General features: G+C 36.1%; 1 protein-coding gene across 2 annotated transcripts; it reads left to right on the top strand.

Moving 5' to 3' along the window:
* Window positions 1-17,138: 17,138 nt before the first annotated feature.
* On the top strand, window positions 17,139-25,937 carry LOC145692685 (uncharacterized). 2 transcript variants are annotated; one of them, XM_081768067.1, is made up of 4 exons: window positions 17,139-17,539; window positions 22,399-22,551; window positions 23,914-24,021; window positions 25,756-25,937. In XM_081768067.1, the coding sequence occupies exons 1-4, from the start codon at window positions 17,485-17,487 to the stop codon at window positions 25,794-25,796; spliced, it is 357 nt and encodes a 118-aa protein (XP_081624193.1). In that variant the 5' UTR covers window positions 17,139-17,484; the 3' UTR covers window positions 25,797-25,937. The 2 variants fall into 2 exon arrangements, with proteins under 2 accessions (XP_081624193.1, XP_081624194.1); XM_081768068.1 differs by having other exon boundaries at window positions 17,415-17,539; window positions 22,392-22,551.
* Window positions 25,938-26,687: the final 750 nt, after the last annotated feature.

Here is a 26,687-nt window from a genome sequence, read left to right on the forward strand (position 1 = left end):
TAGTACGAGCTGAATGACGTTTCCCTATAGCATGTGCCAACGGGATTGAAGTCGGGAGAATGCACATACCTGTTAGTTCACAGATCCTGTCATTCTAAAACCTACACCTCCTACGATAATCACTGCGGTTCCGCATTAATATCCATGTGAAAAGACACATGTTGGGAAGGAGTGTAATGCCAGATTAACATCGACAAATGTGTGTGGAAGGTTCAAAAATTTGGAGGTCGTATGCCCATGAAATAATACACCTCCCACAGTAAAACGCCTGGACCACCTAAACGATCATAATTGATAATGTTCCTGGATAGCATTGCTTGTTCCCACCTCTTATCAGACGATTGTGGTCCGGAATCGCTACTCTCATTTCTTCGAATCTACTCTCATCTAAAAGAGAACGCGAGCAACTCCAATGATTCTAGATCCAGTACAGCTGTCATTGGGACAACTGCAAAAGCTCTCTTCGTTGTGAAGGTATCCCAAAAAGACAACTTAATGGCCATCGAGCAAACAGACCACACAAACGCAGTTAAAGTGACACTGTGCAGCGTGAGATTGGCTGATTCACAGTTCTCTTAAATAAGTTTGTGATTGCACTTACTAGTTCACGTTCTTTTTGTTGCAAAGCGTAGATGTCTCCCGATGCTTAAGTTGACCGTAATCGAACGCCACTTCTATTTTTCAAGAGCATTCTATGTGGCTCGGACTCTTTATGCGTGTGAAACTGTGCTATGAACAATACAGTGAAACCTCTTAATAACGAACACCAATGGGGCATTAATTTTTGTCCATTACTGAGAGATGTCCGTTATAGAGAGGCTACAGAAGTTTAATTTCTCAAAACGGTAATTGAATGCTGTAATATACAGTAAATACACTATGTCCTAACGTAAATACGTAAACTCAATATGAAAATACTCTATTTAGTAGTTGAATTACTGGGTGGGATGAAGTAGAAATTCGTTTCTGTTATCTGCACGGTTTCTTCGTTGGCGGAATGGATGAAAAGGTAAGTTATTATATGTTTATCACCCAGCTCCAATCACAAAGAATATCCTCTTAGAGAAAGTGAAAAAGGAAGCTGGGAAAACTCCAACCCAGACTTGTTCCAGTATCATGAAAAATGTTGCTTTTCCAGAAAATAAGAGAGGAAGCATTGCACATTGAAAATGTTATTGTGAAATAAACAATGTTTGTTTTGTTACTTATGAAATTGTCGGGAAAGATGCAGGGACAAGATTAAAAAGGACTAAATTTGTTAGGGAAGGGAAGACCTTTTGCGTAGGATTCTTGGTCAAACCACTAGCCCTGCATGAGTGTTATTGCTTATTGAAGATTTTCTATAATTTCCACCAGAAACCAGTTTATTGCGAGCAGAAAGGATGATGAATTTCATGTTCAGTCTGAAGCTGCCTTGTTTGATGGCTAACTAGGTCTAAACTCATGATAGATACGTTTGTGAGAAGAAGACTTTTCTGTCTACTGTAATATATCGCAGAACCGAGAATACTCCTGTCCGTTATGAAGAGGTTATTGAAACGTTTGGGGGGAAAGGACTCTCTGCGTCCGTAATAGGGAGGGTTTTGTTCCATAAGAGAACATATATTTTTGCAGGAACAAAACAATCTGTCCGTATTATAGAGGCGTCTTTTAAGGGAGGTTTCACAGTACCAAATTACGAGCTACAATCATCACACTTGGCCGTTTCCCGATTCTCGTTCTCCGTGTCACGGTATTCAAATTATAGATCCGGGTCATGTTGTTGTGAGTAACACACATCAATACACCTTAACGGACACACTTTCTCATCCCTTTCATTCAACTGCTTCGTGTTGAGAAAGTGGACAACTTCGTAGTCAGAACACGCAACGCTTCTTTCCTGTGTATGTGTGTAGTACTATCCCTTGCTCAAACTACTGTCGGGTTTTAGTTCATTTTCATCGACTACGTAATATTTTAAATTACTTTATCTATCTCGTTCTCAAGTTTTGCCCTACAGTTTATAATACTCAAATAAATATAAAATGTCTCTCATAGGCGCCGACTCGAAGAAAATATTGGGGTGGGGGACAACGGTTTTCTATCAACTGCTTGATGAAGGCCCTCTTTCCTCCTCCATATCTCTGTCCACTACTCCGCTGCGAAATTCACGACCAAAGTCAAATTCGTTTAAAGCAATTAAAACAAATTCAAGTTCAAAATTTGAGAACTTCACTGCATGTTTGCGAACTACATTGATCTTTACTTTTCATATAAGTTCTGCCAGAGTGTTGATCGAAGCCTCAGTGATCTATTAAAAGCACCGTTTTGAAAACGGCATTTTCTATAGAATAAAAAGGCTGTTGGTAATATTGAATTAAAGCCACGACGAAGTTTACGACAGAAATTATTGCTGCTTATTGCTAATTCTTCCTCGATTGGATTATATTGGAGGGTCGAGGACCCAACCTATAAATATTGGGGGGTAAAAGTGTCCTGCCCCCCAAAGTCGGCGCCTATGGTGTCACTTGTATCCTCTTGAAAACAAAATTTTTGATAATAAGTTTATATTGAGTTTAAAGGTTTCTAAATTCATGGATTCGTGAGATACTGACATGTTGGTAGTAACTGTGACCGCTCGTTTCTCCCTTGCCTTTTAAACCAGGGAGAATCTGATAAAATTTTGTTTAGGATAGATAATAACTATACCCGATTATTACTTCAATCGATTCAGCTACTTTCCTGTGACTATAAAAACCTAGACCAATTTCATTTTTGTATAATATGCAATTGGTTAACATTTCATAATAATCAACTAAATAGCCCACGTTCTTAAGTTTATTAAATTTTACATTAACTTCCGTAACTATAAAACAACTCGATAGGAAAAATATGTGTATAAAGTGTATTTATTTAACTTTAGATATTAGACAGTTATTTTCTAACTTAATTTAAATTCTAATCATTACATTTTCCAGACAATTTATATTTTAATGAGGGCTTTTTTTTTTTTTTTTTTTTTTTTGCTCATACCCATAATTCTGAATTCTAATCTTTTTAAAATCCTGTCTTTTTCAGGTAAATTGTAGACTTTCAGTTATGCAGATACTGCTTCATTGCTCTTTATCGTATGATCATGGTTCGTATCTCTATTTTTCTAAAATAGAGCAACCATTTAAACGTTACCATTCACATTCCCCTATCATGTCTCTGAGTTTTGAGAGAAATCGGGGTTTTTCTGAGATTTTTTTAAAGTTTTAGCGCCTCCTAGACCAATTTTACCAACGCACAGATCTCAAAATCAATTAACCCTATATTGCGCCGTGTTAATCCAAATTAACAAACCATGTTGAGGGTGATACTTTGAAGGGCATACCGTAGATGGTGCCACTCTTGTTTCAGGTGGTTTCCTATATGCCGTGCCATCTGTTATAAACATTCATAATTGCGTCTCTTTCGGAAGGAGAGGATTTCCAGCAGTTTCTGTTGCGAGCACGGATACAGCGTGCGTGGAATGAATTGCTTTGCTTATTTTTGAAGCAAGAGGAGTCGAAATCAGGGAAATTTTTGTTTGAAAAAATATTTTTCTCTTAAGTAGGTGTCTGTTGTTTATTTTGAGTGCTTGTAACTTATAAAACTAATTTCGTTTTGTATTTCATCGTCCGAAATGTGTTTGTATATTCTGATTAACATTGAGCAACTACGAACCTCTTTTACTAAGAATCAAACATTTCTTCGATAGGCCTAATGGAAAGTTTGAAATGTTGGTTTCTTAACTTCTTTTCTTTGAATTTTGTTGGAATTTGTGTTTGCTCATAAAAAGCATTTTTGCGTGCATTTTATGCTTTCAGTGTTGCTAATTTATGAATAAAAATAATCCGAAGTTGAACACGAAAAAAATTTCCGACATCTTCCTCTGTTGATTTCAATTTTGTGTTATTTTGAAAACTTCTGTCACTCTTTCTCTCTCTTTCCTTTCTGTTACCCTTTTGTATTATTTACCGATTTATTGCCCGATAAAGATTCTTGAAGACTGTAAATGCTTATATTACTTTAAAAGATGAGCAAGAATATATTTTCGAAAAAACGACTCGTCGAGCCATACCTAAACACCTAATGACAGTGATAATGAGCAGCTCGAGGTAAGCGATGATGAATTAGAAGCTCTAGACTCAGATGATGAAGAATAGCATTCTAAATCTGAAACTTCAATGGATCAGAAGATATGTTCAAAACTATTGTACTCGAGCATTTTGCATTGATTTCATTGAAATCGATACTTTCAGATTAGTAAATTGATTGAATCGTTTGTAATTTTTTTACAGATGAAACAGTAAATGCCAATTCCAGTCAGGCTACAACTGTTGCCAGTCGTCAGCCCCAATCGAAAAGAATAACAAGAAATGATCCACCTCTTCAGGACAATAGGAAATCGTGTTTGCCTTTTCCAAATGAAGTCAAAACTCCAATTGAATATTTTCGGATGTTTCCAGTGCTGATCTGGAGTTGATCGTTTGTGAAAGCATTTTATATTCTAACCAGGTGGACCCCAATAAACCTTTGGAACTAACTAAGTTAGAATTAGAAATATTTATAGGAACCGTAATGTTCATATCCATTATTCGTATACGAAGGACAAGATTGTATTGGAGTTCGTCCTATAGAATTCGCCAAGTTGCTAATATCATGTCTTACGGCATTGTGTTTCACTTCAAAGAAAAATTGTTTACTGTCATTCCATACACAATAGGTGTGACTTCATTGTATCCATGAAAGATATGTTAGTAATTTCAGATTAAATGTACTGTGTTTCAGCATACCTTAAAATACACATTGTTTACTAAAGCATTTATGAAAATCTGCAAAATACTATGTGCTAAGAAAGTTTGTAACGTCTAAAAGAAATTCTGTATTGGATATCAATGAAAAATTAAACAAATAAGGTTCAAAGTTGCGCAATGTTAATTCAAATACATAATCCTCCTGATGTCATATGGTAAATGTGTGAGTCAAAATTTGTTATTAGTTCGTTTTAAATACGCGAATGCAGTAAGAAAAACATCTAAATATTTTTTCTCCAAAACTATTAATACATTGCGCAATATAGGGTTAAGAAATCATAAGGAATGTATGAAATTTGTGTACAATATTTCAAGCTTCTATCTAGAATTGTAAGGGTGCTGCGAAATATGTACCAATAAGCTAACAACACCCCCACATAGCTCCAGTTGACCCCAAAAGACACGAGTGTAATAAAAATTTCCTGAGATATCCCTATTTCCAGTGGCGAAGGGTGATAAGAAGGCCTGAGGCCCGGCCTACCCAATTTATTTTCAGGAAATATAATTTAAAATTAATTGCACAAAATATATGATAATTTTCTGTTGAAAAAAAAATAGTTTTCGAGAAAGAAATCGTGGCTAACACCACTGCTGGAAGGCTCACCGTTTAGTGCCTCAAGCGACAGTAGAACTACCACCAAGCTGTTAAGAAAATCCCGCGGAAAGAACGTGTTGGTAATAGCCTGCGAAAGAGACCGGCCTCAGCGCTTATCGACTTTCGTTTCTACATAAAGTGTTTCTCTCGAGACCTTCGATTTCGATTCGATAACTAACTCTATGGCCTATGGAACCCGGAGGTTCAGTGCCGCGTTCACAAAAGCTCTCCACTGACTTCTATCCTTAGCTAATTGCATCCAGTTTCTACTTTGTATTCCTAACTCTGCGAGATCCATCTTAATATTATCCTCCCATCTGCGCCTAGGTCTCCCTAATGGTCGTTTTCCTATAGGTCTACCAGTCAAGACTTTGAAAGCGTTTCTACTTTCTTCCATTCTAGCTACATGACCTGCCCACCTAAGCCTCCTCGACTTGACGACCCTAACAATGTTGGGTAAACCGTATAAACTATGTAGTTCCTCGTTATGAAGCTTCCGCCATTCCCCATTCTCGTTCCTCTTGGGTCCGAATATTCTTCTCAGGATCCTGTTCTCAAATACTTTCAGTCTATGTTCTTCCCTCAGAGTAAGCGACCAAGTTTCGCAACCATACAGAACAACAGGCATGATTATCGTTTTATATATTTTAAGCTTCAAATTCCTCGACAGAATTAGCGACGACAAGAGATTTTGAACCGAGTAGTAACACGAATTCCCTGCTTTTAGTCGACATTTAATTTCTTCGTGAATATGATTTTCGTCTGTTAATATTGATCCTAAATATTTGAAAGTATCCACTTTATCAAAAGCATTATTTAATATTTTAACGCCTCCACAATTTGCCGTATTACGGTCCCGACGCACTTCCATGTATTTAGTTTTCTCTGCATTTACTTCTAAACCCATGTCCCTGCAAGCGTTTAATAAGATCTCTGCATTTATTTCTACTGTTCTCCTATCATCCCCTATTAAATTTACATCATCAGCATATGCCATCACCTGGTGAATACCGTTCAACTCTAGGCCCTGGTTGCTATCTTTGATTTTCCTTATAGCGTATTCCAGCACAAAGTTAAATAATAATGGCGACAATGCATCTCCTTGTTTCAGGCCATTTTGGACGTGAAAGCTCGTGGACAAAAATTTTCCTACCCGGACTTTACTTTGGGATTCACTTAAGCATATCTTAATTAATCCAATTAGCTTTCTCGGTATTCCAAGCTCTGTAAGAACGTTGTATAATGTTTCTCTCCTAACCGAGTCGTAAGCCTTTCTAAAATCAATAAATAGTTGATGTACCGGGGTATTGTATTCCCACTTCTTTTCGAGTAGTTGGCGAATGGTAAATATTTGGTCGATAGTTGATCGATTTCGTCTAAATCCGCACTGATAATCTCCAATAATTTCATCTGCGTATGGGGTCAATCTTGCTAACAGAATATTTGAAAGGATTTTATAGGATGTTGACAGAAGAGAAATGCCTCGATAATTATTACAGTCAGTTTTGTCGCCTTTCTTGTAAATCGGAACAATCATTCACTCTTTCCACTCTTGTAGCAATTCTTCCTTGTTCCAGACAAGGAGAATGAGTTTGTGTATCTTGTTCCACAATTTTTCCCCTCCAGCTAAAATTAACTCAGCCGGAATTTCATCTACACCCGGAGATTTGTGTTTCTTTAATTTCTTTATAGCGGCTTCCACTTCTATTCGATTGGGTTCTGGAATATACGGTTCTGCGGTGTGTATCTCCTTTTCTCCACGCACATTAGTTTTTGGCTGCGTGTTCATCAAATCGTCAAAGAAATCTTTCCATCTATTTAAGAGGCTATCCGTATCAGTGAGAACTATTCCGTCAGATTTCTTTAATATATAAGCACGAGGTTGATAGACTTTCTTAAATTCACTGATCCCCTTATACATGTCCCGAATATTTTTATTTTTACTATTATCTTCAAGTTCCTTAATTTTAGCTTTCAAAAAATCCCGTTTCTTTGTTCTAAAAGTTTTGGAAGTTTCCCGCCTGATATCTGCGAAATTTTGTGTAGTTATTTCATTCGGATTTTGTAGCCACCGTAATTTTGCCTGTTTTCTCTTCTGTGCTAGTTTAATGCATTCTTGGTCGAATCATGGTTTGTTCCTACGTATTACCGCGTGTTCTATTGCTGAACTTTTAATGCTATCTCTAATTTCAATCCAAGTATCCTCAACACTAGTGCACTCCGAGTCTTCTAAAACCGCGAATCTATTCGAAACTTCAATCTGGTATTCCTCTCTTACCTGGCTCTCTTCTAATTTCTTTAAATTAAATCTCTCCGTTTTCGGACATTGAATATTACCTTTATTCAACGATAATCTCTCCCGTATTATCGCTACTACGAGGTAGTGATCAGTGTCACAATCAGCCCCTCTAAACGACCGGACGTCAATTATGCTAGATTGTCTTCTTTTATCTACTAAAACGTGATCAATTTGATTGTGTGTATTTCCGTCTGGTGATGTCCAAGTGTATTTATGAACGTCGCGATGTGGGAATTTGGTACTCTTCACGATTAGGTTTTTGGATGTTGCAAAGTTCACGAGTCTAACACCGTTGTCGTTACTTTCCTTATGCAAACTTTCGTTCCCTATAATCGGTTTGAAAATATCCTCTCGTCCTACCTTCACATTGAAATCCCCTAATAGAATCTTCATATGGTATCGCGGGAGTTGGTCAAATATCTTTTATATCGTCACCCTTATCTTCAGTTGGAGCATGTACATTTAAAACAATAATATCACACCACCGTCCCTTAAGAGTAATAAAAGAAAGTCTATCAGTAACAAATTCAATCCGTTTAATTGCTGGTAATATTCGTTTGTGAACGAAAAACCCTGTTCCTAACTGGTGATTTTTATTTCCTTCCCCGTAAAAGAACGTAAAATTTCCGTAATTCTCAGATCCATTTCCTTCCCACCTAACTTCCTGATCTCCTACTAAGTCCATCCTGTATTTCTCTAACTCACTCGTTACAGATTTTAACGCGCCTGCCCTATAAAGACTTCTAATATTCCATGTTCCAAATCTCATGTCCATTTTCTTTTGCTGATGTCGTGCCAAGTTATCAGTCCTTGTCCGAGGCTTTTGTGAATGTTTCTGAACAAGTACCTTTTTCTTACAGGATGAGGGTGTTAGCCTTACCCAAACCCCCAAGCTGGAGGACCACTCCTAGTCGTCTGTCCGCGACTGCTTATTCAGTATATTCGCAGGTAACCTCTATATCTAGAGGCCTTCTCCTCGATCCGCAACCTGAGGACGCGCCATGCCGTGGTGACAGGAACCCACGTTACACGGGATTTCGATTCGATTCGATATGTGAAATAATGAGCAAGAGAACGTGGGCCCCATTCCGTACCAACTTTGATTAATTTTACAGAGTGTAACGCAACGCAAAAGCTGGAACAGCAATTGTAAAGGTGCTACGCTTATTATCGGAAACTAATTATCCTATAGTCCGTTACATTGACGCAAACCCATATGTGATCAGACTCGCTGTGTTCATTGGAATTGAGTTCATGCATCATTTTGAGTTTACCGTCCTTTTCAGCAGCGTGGCTGTATGAGACAGGACCTACTGATTAACGTTGAATCAGAACCACATTAGCTCCCGCCGGGGATCGAACCAAGGCTACATTAGAATTGAGTAGAGTGTGTGTTTCTGAGATACTGTAAGTGACATACAAAATGAATTGATTCAATGCTTGTTATGTGTTTTGAGCAATATAATTATAGACGACATTCTACAAGCAGATTTTGTTTCAGTACAAGTAGACGAAACAGCAAATGTTTCTTATAAAGTGCAGATAGTGTGATAGTCTATCTTCCACACTAGATCACGCCCAGTTGAAACAAATAAATTGCATTACGGCGAATTAAGATCAGCTGTGATCACATACGTGAATTTCATTATGAAAATTGAGATCCGGATGGCATAAATGCTCTCGATGGTCTACAATTACATTTAATTTATGTGAATTTTTCTTCTTGTGTTTCTGTAGTAAAATATTTATGTCTATCTGTTTCATATTTTGCAAAAGAATGTATATTTCCGGTATGTCACGCTTAGCTATAAAGGACTGATGCAAACATTGACTGAGTTCAGAAGAAACTGAGCATGATTTGTTAAAATATTACTTCGTTGCAGTTCGGTGATAAGAAAAAGCAAAGCTTAAAAAGCTACTTTCTACGAAATCTTGGATATACTTGAAGCTCAGATGGAAACAAGTTTTCTTTATTTATTCTTTTTGGAATTTGTAGAGTTAGTTGACTGTGAAGTGTTTCAGGATTACAATAGTGATTTTGTTAGGACGAAACTAGAGAATCTTTTTTCGACGGTAATCAGATGCGGAATGAACTGAGAATCATCTTTTACGACGAAAATCAGTATCTTAGACCTGTTAATTTAGTTGAACACATCTCATCAAATGGCTTGCAAGAAGTGTACCTAGAATGGCTTCGCTGTGAGCTCAAATATTCCAGTTATTGCAACACCATGTGAGACAATTGGATAAGTGCCTTGAAGAAAATTAAAACATTCCGGAGGAATATAATGAGTAACAACAGACTTAGTGTGTTAGCGTCAATCGCTACTGAAATGAACTCTCAAGGATATTAGCCAAGGCTAAAGATTTCAAGAACGAAGTAATAGAAATATTTGATGACACGACAAAAAGGACATTTTGAATTAATTTACAAGACGATATTTGTAATGCAGAGATCATTATTATTATTACATTGGGCCTACGCTGTTCAAACTAACACCCTTGCCACTGACTATCTTTTCTAGGGCCATGATTTGTGCATCATTCTCTTCAGAGTAAAATAACCATTCAAACGGAACCACTTAGATAAGCCTATCATGTTCTCAGGGAGAGGAAGTTTGAGGGAAATAAGGGATTTTTGTGAACAACTTCCTCTCTTCTATACATTGTTCAGCGTAAGCTCTAAACTCCGATAAACAAAATATTTGTATCCTTCCGCTTCTCACAAATACGATTGGCTAGTGATGTATCACTCCCACTCCTCACGGGGAGGAGCAAACTATACACGTGCATTTTGACAATACTGTCTCTTGTTGTCCAGATACTCACAGCAGCAGCAGAAAAGAAAGAAAAGAAACTCGAAAGATTAAAAAAAAAAAGTATTTGAATTTCGCTCGTAAACAATTGTTGCTTAGTGAGTAAAGGTTTGCCTTGTTGGTGTTTCACCACAACACTTACGGAACCGGGATTCATGCCAGTCATCTTTCAGACTTTGAAAGCAGAACACGCCTCCACAGTTCAATTGGCGCCAAAATTACTGCGCATGCTTACTTTTTATTTGTATTGTTTCATTAACCACAGTCGATTGCAGTATTATTAGATAATCTGTATTATATTTTTCTCATTTATAATAATATAGCAGATTTATATGAAGCTTCATAGTAAAGGTAATAATGCAATCACATGAACTATTTTGCGGAGGAGTACAAGCGTCGGTAGGACAACAGCAAATCAGCGAGATTTAGTTTCACGTGGCTTTGTTCATCGCAGTTTAGAGTTTACGCCGAACAATGTATAAGTTTGGGACAATATGGATCCTCCTGTTTTAACCGCAGATCTCAACAATAACTGAAAAATACTAAGTGATATACTGTATGTGTGTACAAAGTTTCAGGCATCTATGTTGAAAAGCAAAATAAACATTATTTAAAAATTTACATTATTTACCAACATGTTCCCACAATACCCTAGATTCTCGTTCAGAACAAAATCTCAGGTAAAAAAATTCCTGAGACATCCTTATTTTTCTTAGGATCATGGGTCGTATGTCATTCTTTTCAGAATAGAAGATCGCTTCATAATAGAAGATCCTCTCTAAGGACGCAACACGTCACTGCCGCTCGCATTTCCCTGCTGCGCTCCTGCTCTGACTCCTGATTAGATAGCATTCATGCTTTCTAGTGGCCAGCTAGCACAATTTGGTTCGTGTTATATGCAATGTAGTTTTTATGGTATAATTCCACAGAGTATTTATACTCATGTCAGTTACAAATAACGTATCGTAATTACTACTAAGTGAGCCAAAGTCACTATCAAATGATTTGGGAAAGGAATTAACACGTTAGCTGCCAATGGTGAATTTTGTTGTTCACCGGTAGAGAGCCAAGCGTACTTCCTTACATTATTATTGTTTTGTTGATATTTTTTAAACATAAATTAATATTGAAACATAATCTAAGGCAAGGTATTGAACCGCGTGCATAAAAGTTGGGGGTCCGATCGGACCTACGTGTGTATATTTTGTTTATGGGCAAGGGGATAAATTACAGTTGAACTGGCAACTCTGTTAGAAAGTTATTTGTTTATTACTACATGTGCAGAAGTGAGAAGTGTGGATATATTCATCTTGCTTTGAGTGCTAATAAGTAATATTTTTGTGCAATGAAAAACGAAGAAATATGCGCAGAACTCGAGCAGTGTAGTGATCTAGACTTTTCTGAAAATTCAGCAAATGACAGGGACACTGACATTTTGAGAAAATAAATTAGAATAAATAATGAATCTATTGTTAAACTTTTTAACATATTACTGAAAAAGCAAAACATAGGTCCGATTGGGTCTACAAAAGCAACAAATGCTTGTTACTTGTTATTTAGCCCCTAGCAGCGTTAATAATCAATATCAAAGGCCTAAACCTACATGTGTAATAAAACACTACATTTAATTAACAGTAGAGACAGGATTTTACAATAAAAGTACTCTAACGTTAATTCGACGAATTAGAAATTATGGGTCCGATTGGACCTACAAGAACATTTTCTTAGATCACTCCAGTAGGTCCGATCGGACCCACATGGCAGCTAACGTGTTAAACAATACCAAAAATACAGTTTACTAACCTTACCTTCAGGTGTTATGTTCAAGTCTGTGATGAAAAAAAGATGTGCTATCCAATTTTAAGGGTCATAAACTTCTAAAATTCACGAAACAAATATGTATAATAAGATAGAGATATGAAAAAAAAGTGTTATGTAAAAGGCAATGTATACAGTGATCACATAACGTTTTAGGATTTAGACTTTCGAATTGTCGTCATGTAAGGGCATTTAGACCGTCACGTGTGAGGGATCACCCGGACGAGACTAAAATAATACGTCTATAATATAATAATAAATAAAATAGTTCCAGCAGTGCCCACGGAATACTACGTGTGCTCCCCCGAATAGTTTTTTTCTGAAAGAACGTCTGCTTTTTCACCTTTTCGACCGAGTTCCTCCATTGCGAATCGAACTCAGCACCGCTCGCACGAAACGCGAAAGACACCACATAAGTGTCACGAAGTTCTACCATGCGCAAGGCATCTGTTTTCTTATGCCATAAGAAGTGCCCTTAAACTATACTTTTCATGTGCATACCGACTGCTGCTGTCACGCCTGTTCCTTGCAGACGCACTCCAGTGGGAAGTACCCCCTTTTAGCTCTCCTGTCCTAGGTCTATTGGTCAATATTCGTGCTTTTTAGCTTGTATTTATCGTATAGTCTCAGTTTAGGTATAAATACTGAGAATCATACTATAAACATTTTTTCATCGGTAATTTTACGCTTAAATCTTTCTTAAGTGAGGACAGGCATTAAGTGAGGGCGCACATTCACTTCAAGAATGTTTACGCGTTTGGATACAAAACGAGCGTTGTCACTTTTGCCATAAACCTGAAATTACACTCTATGGGCCTTATGCAGAGACGTTCTGGCGCGCGATTAGTCCCATACTAAAGAGTTCGATTAACATGTTTCATGCAGTAGTCAGGCTTTTAGTATGACGCATATCATACGTCAAAACGACTCTGCATAAGGCTGTATGAATTTTACGAAAATAAATCAAACTTCCCTAAGCTTAAGCTAACCCGTTCCTGCCCCTACCCTGCTTATCCCTATCTTACTCCACTCTACCCAAATTACCCTACCCTAAGTGGGCCAGCACAGAGTTTCAAGGTTGGTTCGTGTTTTGGTTATAGTTAAGGAGCCGTACTTCCCATTTAGGAAAGGACGAGAAACGCCATACTTTCAGGAATTATTCATTGACTATATAGGATGTTAAAAAGTAGGTAATAGACTGAGTTCTTGCCCTTGTACTTAGGGTGTTTAGATAGTGCAACAGTAAGATGTATCCTCGTGCACGGGAGATGAGAAGTAGCTGATCTTTACTATTACCCGTGTTTTATGCACTGTAGTTTTTATGCCATATGGTCATACACTACATTTTGCCTACACAAATCTCTCCTAAAGTCAATGTGCACCTAGTATAATGTAGCTTCTTGCGTCTGCCTTGAGAAACATTTTCAAATGGACTAATAATGCATTTCAATCTAAGAGAAAATAATATAATTTCATGAATGTAAGACCTAAACTAAAATAGCACAAAAAATGTAAATGTGTAATACATTTAAAATACAGTATATTTGTAATAAAAGGTATCTTCCTCACCTAATTACATTGCCCAATCTTTTCGAATCTCTCCTTTTCAAGAAGCATTAAAAATGCAACTTAAGTTTTAAATTAGCATCTTGAAAAATTCTTTGTATTATTTTGCACCAAAGTTTGCACTTTTGTAACTCATATAAATAAGGAATTAGTGTTTATCTTTCATTAGTTATTTAACATTTATTAACCTCTCATTTGTTGTAAAGTAACGTTATTCTTAATTCCAAAATTGCATTTAATTGTATCACATCAAGGTTCGTATATACACTATCACATATAGACTAATAACTCTATTGGATATATCTTTCAGTGACGACGTTGCAATAATATCAACCAGAATACGTATATGGATGTTCTAGTAACGATACAGCCAAGAATGTTATAAATAGATAATATTTTATAAGATCCTTGGATACAGCAGCCATTTTCTTGGTAGGGTGCTTTATATCCTCCTTCCTTCTTTCCTTTCAAATTTCTTCATTTGTTCTTTCTTCTCACATGTATTCATCGAAACATGGAGTAGAAAATTTAGTTGAAAACGTAGCACTTTGAGAAATATTTCTGCATGAATTTACATGGATAACTTTAAATAAGACCTTTACAAGTGTTAATCTTACGTTTTGTGCATTGTAATGCATAATTAGATCCGTATAGATTCAATATAACCCAGCACACTTATCTATTTTAGGAATTCGTTTCCGTACAGGTTTACTTTTGGCGAACATCTAGAAAGAATAGCAGAAAAATATAAATCTTTCACTAATTTCCTTCGTATTGTCCTCTAAAATGTCCCCACTAGGCGACTTGAAAATATCTTAGATGGCATAGATAAAATTCAAGAGGGCCACAAGAAGTAATTATTGAAAATATACATTTCTTACGATTTGCGTAAAAATAAGCCTTCCAGATGTGAAGCATAAAAACTAGAGTGGAAGAAACACGAATCAACATGTGTGAAGTGGCCACTAAGAAGCACGAGTGCTATCTAACCGAGTAAGTACAAGGGGAAGAAGATAGGCCCGTATAGATGTTCGTCCGAAGGAAACAGACGCATCAGTGGTTGTGGGCATGCGCGCAAGCTGGGATAGTGGTAAGAAGTGGGTTTAGGCAATAATACAATTTTCAATAGCACTTGTCATGGTTTCATACTAGTAATGCCGTAATTATAAACATAAATTACATGTCCTGTACATTCTGCAGAAAAGTCCCGAAGGTGGAAAATAGCATCTAGTAAAAGGATCTTTCATACGCATTCACTTATATTATCTGTTGTAAGCTATTTGTGATTATTTTACACTAGAACCTACACTTGTAAATCACAAATACAGTTATATTACTTTTAACCAGTGTGCGAATTAGATAATCTATATTGGGGGGGGATAAAATTAGGCCAAAGAACATAGTGTGAAGGTTCAAATTTCAAAATGAGACAATAAATGCCTTACCCCCATATATATATATATATATATATATATATATATATATATATATATATATATATATATATATATATATATATATATATATATGTGTGTGTGTGTGTGTGTGTGTGTGTGTGTGGCATCTGTAATAAATAAGAGATTTATTAATTTAATAAATCTACCGACAATAACTATGCACATATATATTGTCTGACATACACACATCCCACTAAACCTTTCTGAACGTGTTTTAATGTTGTACTCACTCTTGTCCCCGTAGCTCTCTAAGGTTTATTTAGTTAATAATTCGGCTCGAGCCATAGCCATGATCACAAGCATATGCTAATTTTTCCACTCATATTGAAAGCTTCCACTTTGCATTAATACATACAGGTTGCGAAAAGAAACCTACTTCAGTCTTGTGAAAACCACTATTATTATTATTATTATTATTATTATTATTTAAGAAAATCTAGATATTAGCCTATCAAATAAGAAATGGATTGTTGCTGGTCCCGATTTCTCACATCAAGGTCAAATCGAAGGCCAAATATTTAAAATATCTCAATTCAGATTTCGAGCTTGTGCTTCTACCTCCCGCTAAAGCTGTGCTCATCACGACTTTTTTTCTCCAAATATCGATTCCGTGATGGGCACAGAAAGTCAACACTTAAAAATTACTTTACTGTTAGGTTGAAGATGAGTTGATTCACTATGGGCTACGTTATTCAAATAAAGTAAAACATTACACTGAAGTTTTTCAGACAACATTAATTGCGTGGACAGCAAACTGTACAGCGAAAAGATGGAAAAATGAAGGGTTAACTTTAAAAAAACCCGCTCCAGTTGAAATTCTTATACAGACACGGACAATGACACGGAGAACCAGTCGTATTAACAAATGCTGAAACAAATCTTGAATTATTCGCTTATTCACCTAAAAATCACCTTCATTAACATGTCTGCTCACTAGGAGCGTATCCCCCAGCGTGTACGTTAACATATACTTACGAGAGAATACCTATATCTCAGATTTTGAGTACAGTTTCAAAAGTTCATTTCCGTAAACTGTAAAAGCAGTGATTACTATGCTAATTATCACAAATTAAATGCAACTTTTGAGTTGCATACACACAACCTACTAGGGAATGAAGACCACATGCTAACAAAGAGTACACTGGAAAATGAAATAACATGTTATAACAAAAATTAAAATAAGATGATAATCGATACAAATATAGAGAATGAATATGACATATCCGAACTTTGCCAAGTATGGTAGAAGAAGCTATTTGTTTACTTCTTCTTGGCCAACCGCTAAGAACATTTATAAATCTATATGTTGCTTTGTTATACGCAATTAGTACATTCAAATTCACAAACGATGAGGAACTGAAGGGTACGAAGGTACAGTTGCAAGTAACAACCGTAGTCATAATAATATAGTTCTATTAAACAACGTTGAAAATAGTGGGTAATTAGGTGGTAAGTAGAAATGACCAAAACTGAACAGTTTACATCGATCATTTCGAAATACAGCTAGAAGATTAAATTTACAAGAAATAACAAAAATCAGTGAAATTTGGAGTTATACTAAGCATAGTTTGAGGGGGAAAGCGAGCATCCCCGGTGGGGATACTTCAGCTGACTTCTTTGGGGGGGAACAAAATGTGATTGAGGGGGAAAATCCCCCTCATCCCCCCCGGTAATTCGCACCCTGCTTTTAACATAATTCTGTTGCTTGCAAAAAAAAATTGTTCCTTACCCTAATAGCACAAGTAGTCCACGGGACGTCCCATTATGACCCCGTACGACCCACAACGATCCTAAAAAATCCAGGATATAAATAGGTAATCCCAGGGAAGTCCCGCTTGGGACAGGCATGGGTCTATATGCATGGGAATCCCACGGTTGTCCCGCAGGATGGCCACTAGCAACGGGAAATAGAAATTCACAAAATTATACGTATTTCTCTCATAATAAAAGAATATGTTTAAAAATCTGCAGAAAAGAAAATATAAACCATAAAATTTCGCCTGGTCCTCAGTGCTGTGGTGCGCGTTCGGAACCGTCATTTGTTTGTCACAATTGCATTGTGGTTTGTGGTATTGCAGGGAATACGTGAGGTTCAGCGGTGACGCAGTGGTAGATGTTAGTGAAAATTGTGTTCCAACAGATTTTAGTCTGCAGCATAATTGATTTCGGTAAGTGTGTGAAATGAAAATTTTAGTGATTTAAAAAAAAGGGTTGTTGTTATTCTAGTTGTAAAAAAATGATGAAATGGTGATCGTACAGCCGTAGTACTCAATGTTTAAATTTCAACAGAGCAGGAATGCTATGAACAATGGATTAATATGGGCAGATTTACAATAGGTCGGAATCTTTTAAAATATTTTTCACTTTTTATGTTTCAAATAATTATCTAAAACCTTCTTACTCTTATTTCACACTGTTATTTCATGCTGAAATTATGGCGTACAGTTTAAGAATAAACACGCAAACTGATTTACCATAAAACCTGCATTGTACCTGATGTACCAAACTGATAAGCAGCCATTCAGTGTCCAGCACAAGCCTCTGGGATTTTGTTAAGATATGTGTGGTAAAGCGAAGATTAGCAAATATTGTCTAGTTATTTTTTACTAGATTTGGGGCACTAGTGTTACAAAACGCTCCTCAAAACTTATAGCTGATCGACTGAAGGGGCTTAGAAGCCCCGCAGGGCTAGTTGTTTTCTACCTTTGAAGTGACACATGATTTGCACTGCAACCATTGTTTCTAACCATTTCCCAAATCTTCAGATACAACACTTACCATCTCTTCCTAACTTGTATTCAGCCGCCTTTTGCCTTAGCAAATAGTTCCACCATAACATATAATTTCCTATGTTACTTACTCCCACATATGGTTTATGAAATTGAATGAAATGAAATATTTATTTTAACGTCTCACGATTGTGCACCGAGGCTATGGGAAACGGTGATGATGAGAAATGAATGAAATGGTGGAATGAAGAAAGTGGGAGGAAACGGGAGAACCCGAGAAAACCCACGCACACGGTGTTTGTCCACCACAGAGTTCACTTGGCGCGAGCTGGGATCGATGAACGCTCTACCTCTGTGCCACCGCGGCCCCATATGGTTTATGAGTTTAAACAATTATATTACCGTTTCACTATTTTACTACTAATATTTTTCGACCTATAAATTTTTCTTTTGGTAGAGCCGTCTGCTAAAGTTAACCCGCCAAGGTGTTAGTTAGCGAAATTGATGAACATGGATTATTTTCAATTAAAACTGCTTTCATCATATGTTTTGTGTTTCTTTTCTGTTGTGAAGTGACTTAAGCAAACACAACAGTGTTGCACTTAAAAGCAGCGCAGCAGAATCTGCCTTTTTACAAATTTTAACCGGTCGTATCTCATGCAAATTTCATCATAGTGTTGAAATTTGCAAAGACGATGCAATGAAACAGTTTAAAGGCTATTGTGGAGGGTTTTTTTTTTTTTTTTTTTTTACGTAGCTTGAGTTACATCTCTCCACTATATTAATGTTTAAATTAAAAGTGGTTTATTTACTTTACGAAATGCAGGTCTACCTGAGCGAGCGAACGGGGTTAGAAGCCCCCCGAACATATTTGCGACTTACAACTACAAATAATAGTTGTAAATACTACGAACCCCTTCAAAACGCAACGGAGGTTGAAAGGTTAGAATTTCCAAATATCGAGACTGTGAAGCGTGATTCGGGTTATCAGGCACCAGTGACGAAAGATTTTATGCGAAGAACTAAAGTCTTAATGAAATTCAATTTGGGGGTTGCTTTTTGTTTCTCCTCCAGTCTTTTACGGTAGTGATTTTGATTTTTAAAAAAAAGCAGGGTTGTCTGGTTTAAACCAAGGTTTAAGCCAGGTGGTTTTTTCAAAAAAAAAAAACTGGTTTAAACCAAAAAACGAAAATGTTCGTAAAAGTGTAAGTGTTTGTAAAATCTTGATGAACACACATTTGTGGGTTATCACGTTTCACTCCCGTATATTATTCGTATTATATTCAGACCTAAATTCCCCATTCATTACTCAAAAAGATTATACTACAAAAGCAACTCTTTTTATGTAAGTTTATAAATGTTTGTTTTGTGATTTTTTTGTAGTTATTATTGTTATGTAGGCCTAATTGCAATCAAAGAAACATTCTAAATATTGTTTTGTTTCAATGTTTACTATTAATAAAATACATCGAAATTCCGTACTTTGTGTGTGGGGGGGGGAAGAGCCATACAGACCCCACGAGAGGCATTTAGTGAAATGAGAAGTATCTTCGATATCTATTTATGTATAAATGAGTCTGAGCCAAAGTGGACCCAAATAATTCGTATCTTTGTGATATGCAAATTAAGTCGTTGTATTTCTTTAATTTGGACCAATATAAGTCGTTGTTAACTAACTTGAATTAAATTAGTTCGTCTGTACTCCGTAGTACTTTGAAATTGTCCATATGTAATTCAGTATAATGGTTTCACTTGTGCAACTGTTTATCTTTTTGTCCTTCTGAAATGACTCTTGAGAGCTATATTAAGAAGCATGTAAAGATCAGTACAACGTATTTTTATCAGGTTTCCTTCGTGAGTGAGTCGGCAGACGTATCGCATTTGTGGCCAATTAGTCCTGGTTCCGAGTTCAAATGGAGGACAATTTCTATCGGATTTAACTCGAGAAGCAGTTTTTATTCCGCTTTAAGCTTATGTGACCCCTTCCAGCATAACCCGGCTGTTGCATAATAACATCAAGGCGAAACAAACTTATTTCTGTCCATATATGATATGAATATATAGAGCAAATTATTTAAACCAAATAAACCTGGTTTAAACCAAAAAAACCGTTTTTTTTTTGTTTTTTTCAATAAAAACCATGGTTTTTGCCAACCCTGAAAAAAAGTGACTTAGTTGCGTTACGAAATATAGCTGAGCGAGCGAAAGGGGTGACAAACCCCGCAGTTTTTTTTCTTTCTTTCATTAGCACAATGGTTCACTAAGCTGCAGTACCAGTTCCATGGATGGAGTTGGGGGAAATACTAAATACCATCCCATTTAGGCAACTTCACTCTTCACGCACTTTATTGTATTTTATTCGCAAAATACGCAAACCTAATTTAATGCTAATATATTAAAATATACTAGTTTAGATTTTTATGACAACGATTTGTATTATAAGAAAAGATAAAAGTATTGCAGTAACTCAAATTGTAAAAGCTGAGCGAGGGTTGTATTCTGAAAAGAGGAGGAAAAGAGAAAAACAATATCTGTGAAGGGTAATATTGGCTGGAACATGTTACCTTATTCTTAATCTGCACGGTGTGATTTACGTAAAAGTGGTAATTCGCAAATATAATCGAAAAATATGGATGACTATCCCAGTCATGTGTTTCTTTTATTTATATATTTAGTCAGCTTAGACAAAAGGTCTAGTGAGCTTTTGTCCTACACCCGCCAGTGAGTGATGGAAGGCAGTGTTGGATGTAAAAGTAATGGAAAGCTACAACGTATTGTGCTTACTGCTCATAAATCCTTGTTATTGCCAGGGTTGGCAGAAACCATGTTTTGTCGAAAGAAAGAAAAGAAAAGTTACTTTTTGTTCAAATTGATTTCTTTATTTATTTAGGTTAAATATAACTAAGTTTGTGTAGCCTTAACATCCTTATGCAACAGGAGGTTGATGAGCCCTTTCACAACATAAAAGGCTATTCCGAAAGTAGACATCAATAAAAATGACGTAATAAAGTTGTCATGTGCTTAAAATACAAGTTTTCGTAAAAAGCACCTTGTTCGGTTTGGTGCAATCAGTACATTAGCATAGTTACAATCTGATTTTTTACTAGGGAACAACAGAATTTGGGCTTCGCCCACTTCACTTTATTCTAATACGGATAGTATTCTGTGAATCGGGATTGTCCAGTTTCAGTACATTGCTGGGCGGTATATATATATATATATATATATATTTTACATCGAAAAGCTCCCGCTTTAATCGTGCCGGTGTGGTTTTTCATAAGCAGATATTTTGCATATTAATTTTCCTAGGGTTATGCCCTAGGCTAAAGGAGACTGATGATAATAATAAGTGAAATGGTGAAATGAAAGAAATGTAATTAAATGGGAAAACCCCGAGGAAATCAACACACATGGTGTTAAAATTTATTTTATTGTCACTGTATAATAGCCAGTTCGCTAAAACCGACGTTTATTTCTTAAAAAAGGCTGGAACTTTAAAATTAAAACTGAAAAGTCCAATTGATAAGATGTGGATGTAGTCAATAAGGTTTCGCAACTTCTAGTTCTGAAACTTAGTCGACTATGATCCTGCCAAGTTCGGTCACCAAATACCTGGGACTAGTTCTGTTAAAAAAAAAAAAAAAAAAAAAAAAAAAAAAAAAAAAAAAAAAAAAGCTCGCTCACCCCAATAATCTGTATAGTGATTTCACTTGTGCAGTTGTCTTTCTAAAATAATTTAAAATATTCACAAGTACGCAAGATCAATATAACACATTTCTATCAGGTCTCTTCTGTACATGAGTCTACAGAGGGTCGAGCTAGGTCTTGGGTTCGGGGCCAGGCGGAGGACAGTTTTTCTTGGGTGCAAACTGGGTAAGTGATTTGATCCCACTTTAAGCTTTAGGTTCCATCCTTCATAAGGTCTCCGCTGATAAAGCTTAGTATGTATCGTGAATATAATGGTATATGTTCTCGCTATGTGCACAATATATTGAGTATTTTTTGGTGTTTCTTAATGTCCGAGAAATATTTTTAACTGAAACATTGAAAACAACCAACTTCGATAAGAATGAAGTATACTTTAATGTGTTAGTATCGCTTTTGTAATTTAAATACTTTTTTCAAAAATAATTACAAAGAATACCTCTAAAAAAATTTTTATGAAGTTCATAACGTTTAAAGTGCTAAGACCTGATAATTCCTGAAATTACCAAGTTTGCAATCAATAGAATTTTATATTTGTACTCTGATAAATTTGGTGCGTAATTTAATGTTAAATTTTATATTTCAGATTGCAGAGCTCCGTAAGATAGGGGGTACTAATATTGACAGTATTGTTACGAATATAATGAAGCGAATTCTAACCAACATGTTAGCAGCGGAAATAAGTTGGACAGGCGGAAAGACGAAGACATCATTCTCAGCCCTTGCACTTTGTGATGTTCTTACAGGTAATATATTATGATTTATTATATATTTTCTTATGTTATTATTTAAGACGATTAACTAGAATTTGTATGTGTTTCCACTCGATTCGACCATCCACTACAAAAATTATCCAGAAGTTAGTATTGTAACACAATTCTCCGAAGTAATTTGTTCACAGAGCTCAGTTTTTCCAAAGAATTTGTATGAGAAAATAAATGTCGATATGTTTCGAGAAATTAAATTCAGGATTGTGAATTAGTATTTTATACCAGCTTACATAAACTTATTCTCTTAGTTTCTTGATACTCACTACTTGTTTAATATCATAATTGACTTTTCTTAAAATTTAATGATCGTGAACTGTTGTTTCATTCTATTTTAAAATTTATTTTTGAGAAAGAAGAATGGATGGTAGATTTTTTTATAATGTTGAGCAGTTTGCGTTATCCAGGAGATATTTTTTTTAAATCATGGTATAGTACACAAATATTTCTCATGTTTTGAAAAACCTCTAAACTTAATTATAAGGTAGAATTACAAGCTACCACGTGTCTGAAATGCTTCGTGATTTTAAATAAAATTAGGATGTTGTTTTTGAAATACACTAAAGTCCTACAAGTTATGGGATAGCGGTATAGAACCACTTCATGTGTTGCGGAAAACAAATATAAATGCACATAGCACTCGACTTCTGTTACTTGAACTTCTGTAAAAGGTCATTGACCGTGATGTTGCTTCTACGACGAAAACTATCAATGTGTGTGTTGCTCTTGATAACTGTCAATATGCCGGATAGCCATACTGATCATGATCCCAGTTGATACGAACTGATGGTAGAGTGCGTATGTGGCGGAGACTCTAGACGCCGTAGACTCAAGTTATCAACAAGGCAGTTACAAGCTTGTGGCCTGTAATTATGTGGTGCGTGTTTATATGGCATTCTTGGATCCTCGAGTCCGATTGACCTAGACAATATCAGCAAGCCAAAATTATTCGCGATTGGTTTGCAGAACATTCTAAACAATGAATCGGCCAACTATACTGCTAGACATAAAGTTAATAGAAACATGTACGATATCATCGTACGAACCATTTGTGCACACGTTTTACTTGCAACAATCACGTCATAATAGCCAACAACCAAGACTTTATGAAGGATTTCCACCGACTTGTCGAGTCCATGCCATTCCAAGTTGCTGCACTCGCCATGCTCGAGAAGGCATAGCACAATAGACCTATTATCTTTGTATCCCATAACTTTTGGAACCTCATTTCATTTATTGAAATGCATGTCGAATATTATATTTCATATGCCTTCTTGTTATAACACATATCTATTGCAGAAATTTGCCAGTTTTTCTCATTCAGAAATATTATATTTCCAGAGACAGTGAGGCAACACGCGTCCAGCAAATTTGCTACAGATGCTGAGATCAAAAGACCAGTTCAAAGCTGGCTTCGTCACGCAACGGAAAGAATGAAAAGAGAGAAACGTAAGTAACATATTGACACTTTTAGGTTTGTAAATTGCTTGCTCTTGCTTAGTCGACGTGGTGAACGGAAGCTTCAAGCAATCAATTATAATACATAAAATTATTCTGTATTATAATGTAATGTATTGTTGATGTCGCACCAAAGACACCATTGTGCGACCCTACTTAATAGTTAAGAAAAGTCGTTGTAAAATTAATAATACACTCTCTTTGCATGTGTAACGCACCCGCGATAGGCATGGAAACCCATTTACGAAGTGGGATGTGTCTACTAAATACGTTTTATGACTTTTAAATAGTGTAGATGGCTATTGTAATTATTATAGTTCTGTATTTTTATCTTCATACAGGTCAGGCAGTCTTCGTTTTTAATGTTATTTTGCCATGTCCCAAGAAATCCTACACGATATACTTTCACATAAACTATAAACATGCCAAAAGACTGCTTGGGGGCGATCGTCCTTCGGGATTCTACAGGGTGTTTACTGGAGTTGACTTCTTGACTTACAAATTTTCAAAACACCACCCTGGATAAAAAAAAAAGCATACTATGATATTCAAGAAGCTGTAAAATGTGTTGATAAAGCTAGTTCTTCAATATTCTGATGGAAAGAATGCATAGAAACTAGTGGGTTAAAAAAAAAAAGGAAACACTATTGATTTTCTTTCTCGAATTACCAAGTTCTTTCAATGTTTGACCAATTAATTTTATCATCACCTACACCCAGATAATGGGACTGCCATCTTGAAGGGTCTCAAAGGAAATCTTTATATTTCTCCAGTATTAGACAATAATTTCCAGTACATTCCAATATTTCCAGTAAGAAAATCAAATACCAGTATTTCAAGTACCAGTAGACACCCTGTTCTACACCACAGTTGATTCACATTATCTTCATTGTGTGTGTGTGTGTGTGTATATATGTGTGTGTGTGTGTATGTGTGTGTGTGTGTATGTGTGTGTGTGTCCAGCGGAAATCTTGTTCTTTTTTGTACGGTTCGGGTAATTTTTGGTCATCCCATTGCAAATACTTAGTTGCTCCTTTCTAACTTCTATCTCAAGGTTTGTAACAAAGTAATGCTAGTAATTTGGCTTCATATGTTCCGTTTTCCACTTTTTACATGACATCTGATACAAAAGAAAGTAAATGAATTCAATGGATAGAGTTTTTTTTTCTTTCATTGAAACAATTTTTTACTTACGTCAAGGGATAGTAATGTTCAATAATGAATAAAAGAGACAAACGTCATTATCCAAAGCTCGAACTGGAATGTGTGTGTGCCTCGATTGGCCTGGACAGTTAGCTATGTTGCTTGTCTTTGCCTTTTGGCTTGATTACTGATTTAAAGGCTAACTTTATATATTCATCGCTATGCGAACTAAATCCAAACTTGGTGTGCTTTCTCTGCTTTTTAAAGTTCGTTGTTGGTTTATAATTAATACTTAGTATTATATTCACTTCTTGTCAGAAGCGCGACTGATTCGCAGCATCACATGTACTTACATATTTCTAGCGAAAAGATTTTTCAATTCAAGCAAAACAGGTCTCATTGTCTTATGACTGGATCATAATAATAAAGCGAGTAATTCCAACAAGTGTCATCTCCCTACTACTTTCCATACATCCACACGTATTTAACGTAATTATTAGATTTTTCTGTGGCTAATTTTTTTATGAATATTTGCACTCACTTCGTCTTTTAACAGAATTTTTTTCCTTTTCCATTTTGTAGGAAAAGGGGATGAACAAAGCGCGATGTTAACAGGCAAATGAATACACATAAAGTGCGATGTGACTGAAGCCGGGATGAACATGCAAATGCTCACATTATAAAACCCTAGATGTATATTTTGAAAGGGTGAAAAAATCCCTTCATGTATGATAGCTTTTGAATAAAAGATTGTACGTGTGTAACCCATTTGTTTTATTAAGCATATCTTTCTTTGCTACACAGATGCTAGATAACTACGATCCAAACGTGACCTTCGGTTATTAATGATTAATTAGGTTCATGTTTCAGAAAAGGCAGTTTTTTTCCCCCTAGTTGAATCATGTTCCATTCTTATTTTCTTTCTATCCCTTGAGGAGAAATTTACAGCTGAACAACACTAACTTAGTTATTATTACAAGTAATGTGGAAAAATACTATATGCAGATAACTTATATATTGTAAATAGCTACATCTTCGCTCTTATTTCGCATAGTCCCATATATGACTATGTTGAATCGTACAGATCACTTTGTCACAAGGAAGACGTCTGAAGGATTTGATGATGATACAATGTGGCGTCAAGCATCCACTGGCTACATTTTGCAGTTTATCCCGCCAACAAGGAGATTGTCCAAAGGCACCAATTGATATATTTTCTCACGAAATTTAAATTTACCTAACCATAGCTAATATCATTGGAAACGTTACTGCGGTAATAGAGAGTGCAAGTCAACGAGTCAAACATTTGCTTTTGAAATGTTTACCTATAGCCAGTGGCGTATTTAGGGGGGTGGCTTCCGGGCTTAAGCCTCCCCCCCGAAATCTTACTTAGTATAGTAAAGTAAATGAAATATCTTGCAGAATTTTCACATTTCCAGGGAAAGCCCCTCCCCGAAAGATAGCAAAGCCCCTCCCGAAACAAAATCGTAAATACGCCACTGCCTATAGCCTAT

Source organism: Thermobia domestica, chromosome 8, assembly GCF_964235325.1.
Source record: "Thermobia domestica chromosome 8, izTheDome1.hap1.1, whole genome shotgun sequence".
NCBI classification, from domain to species: Eukaryota; Metazoa; Arthropoda; class Insecta; order Zygentoma; family Lepismatidae; genus Thermobia; species Thermobia domestica.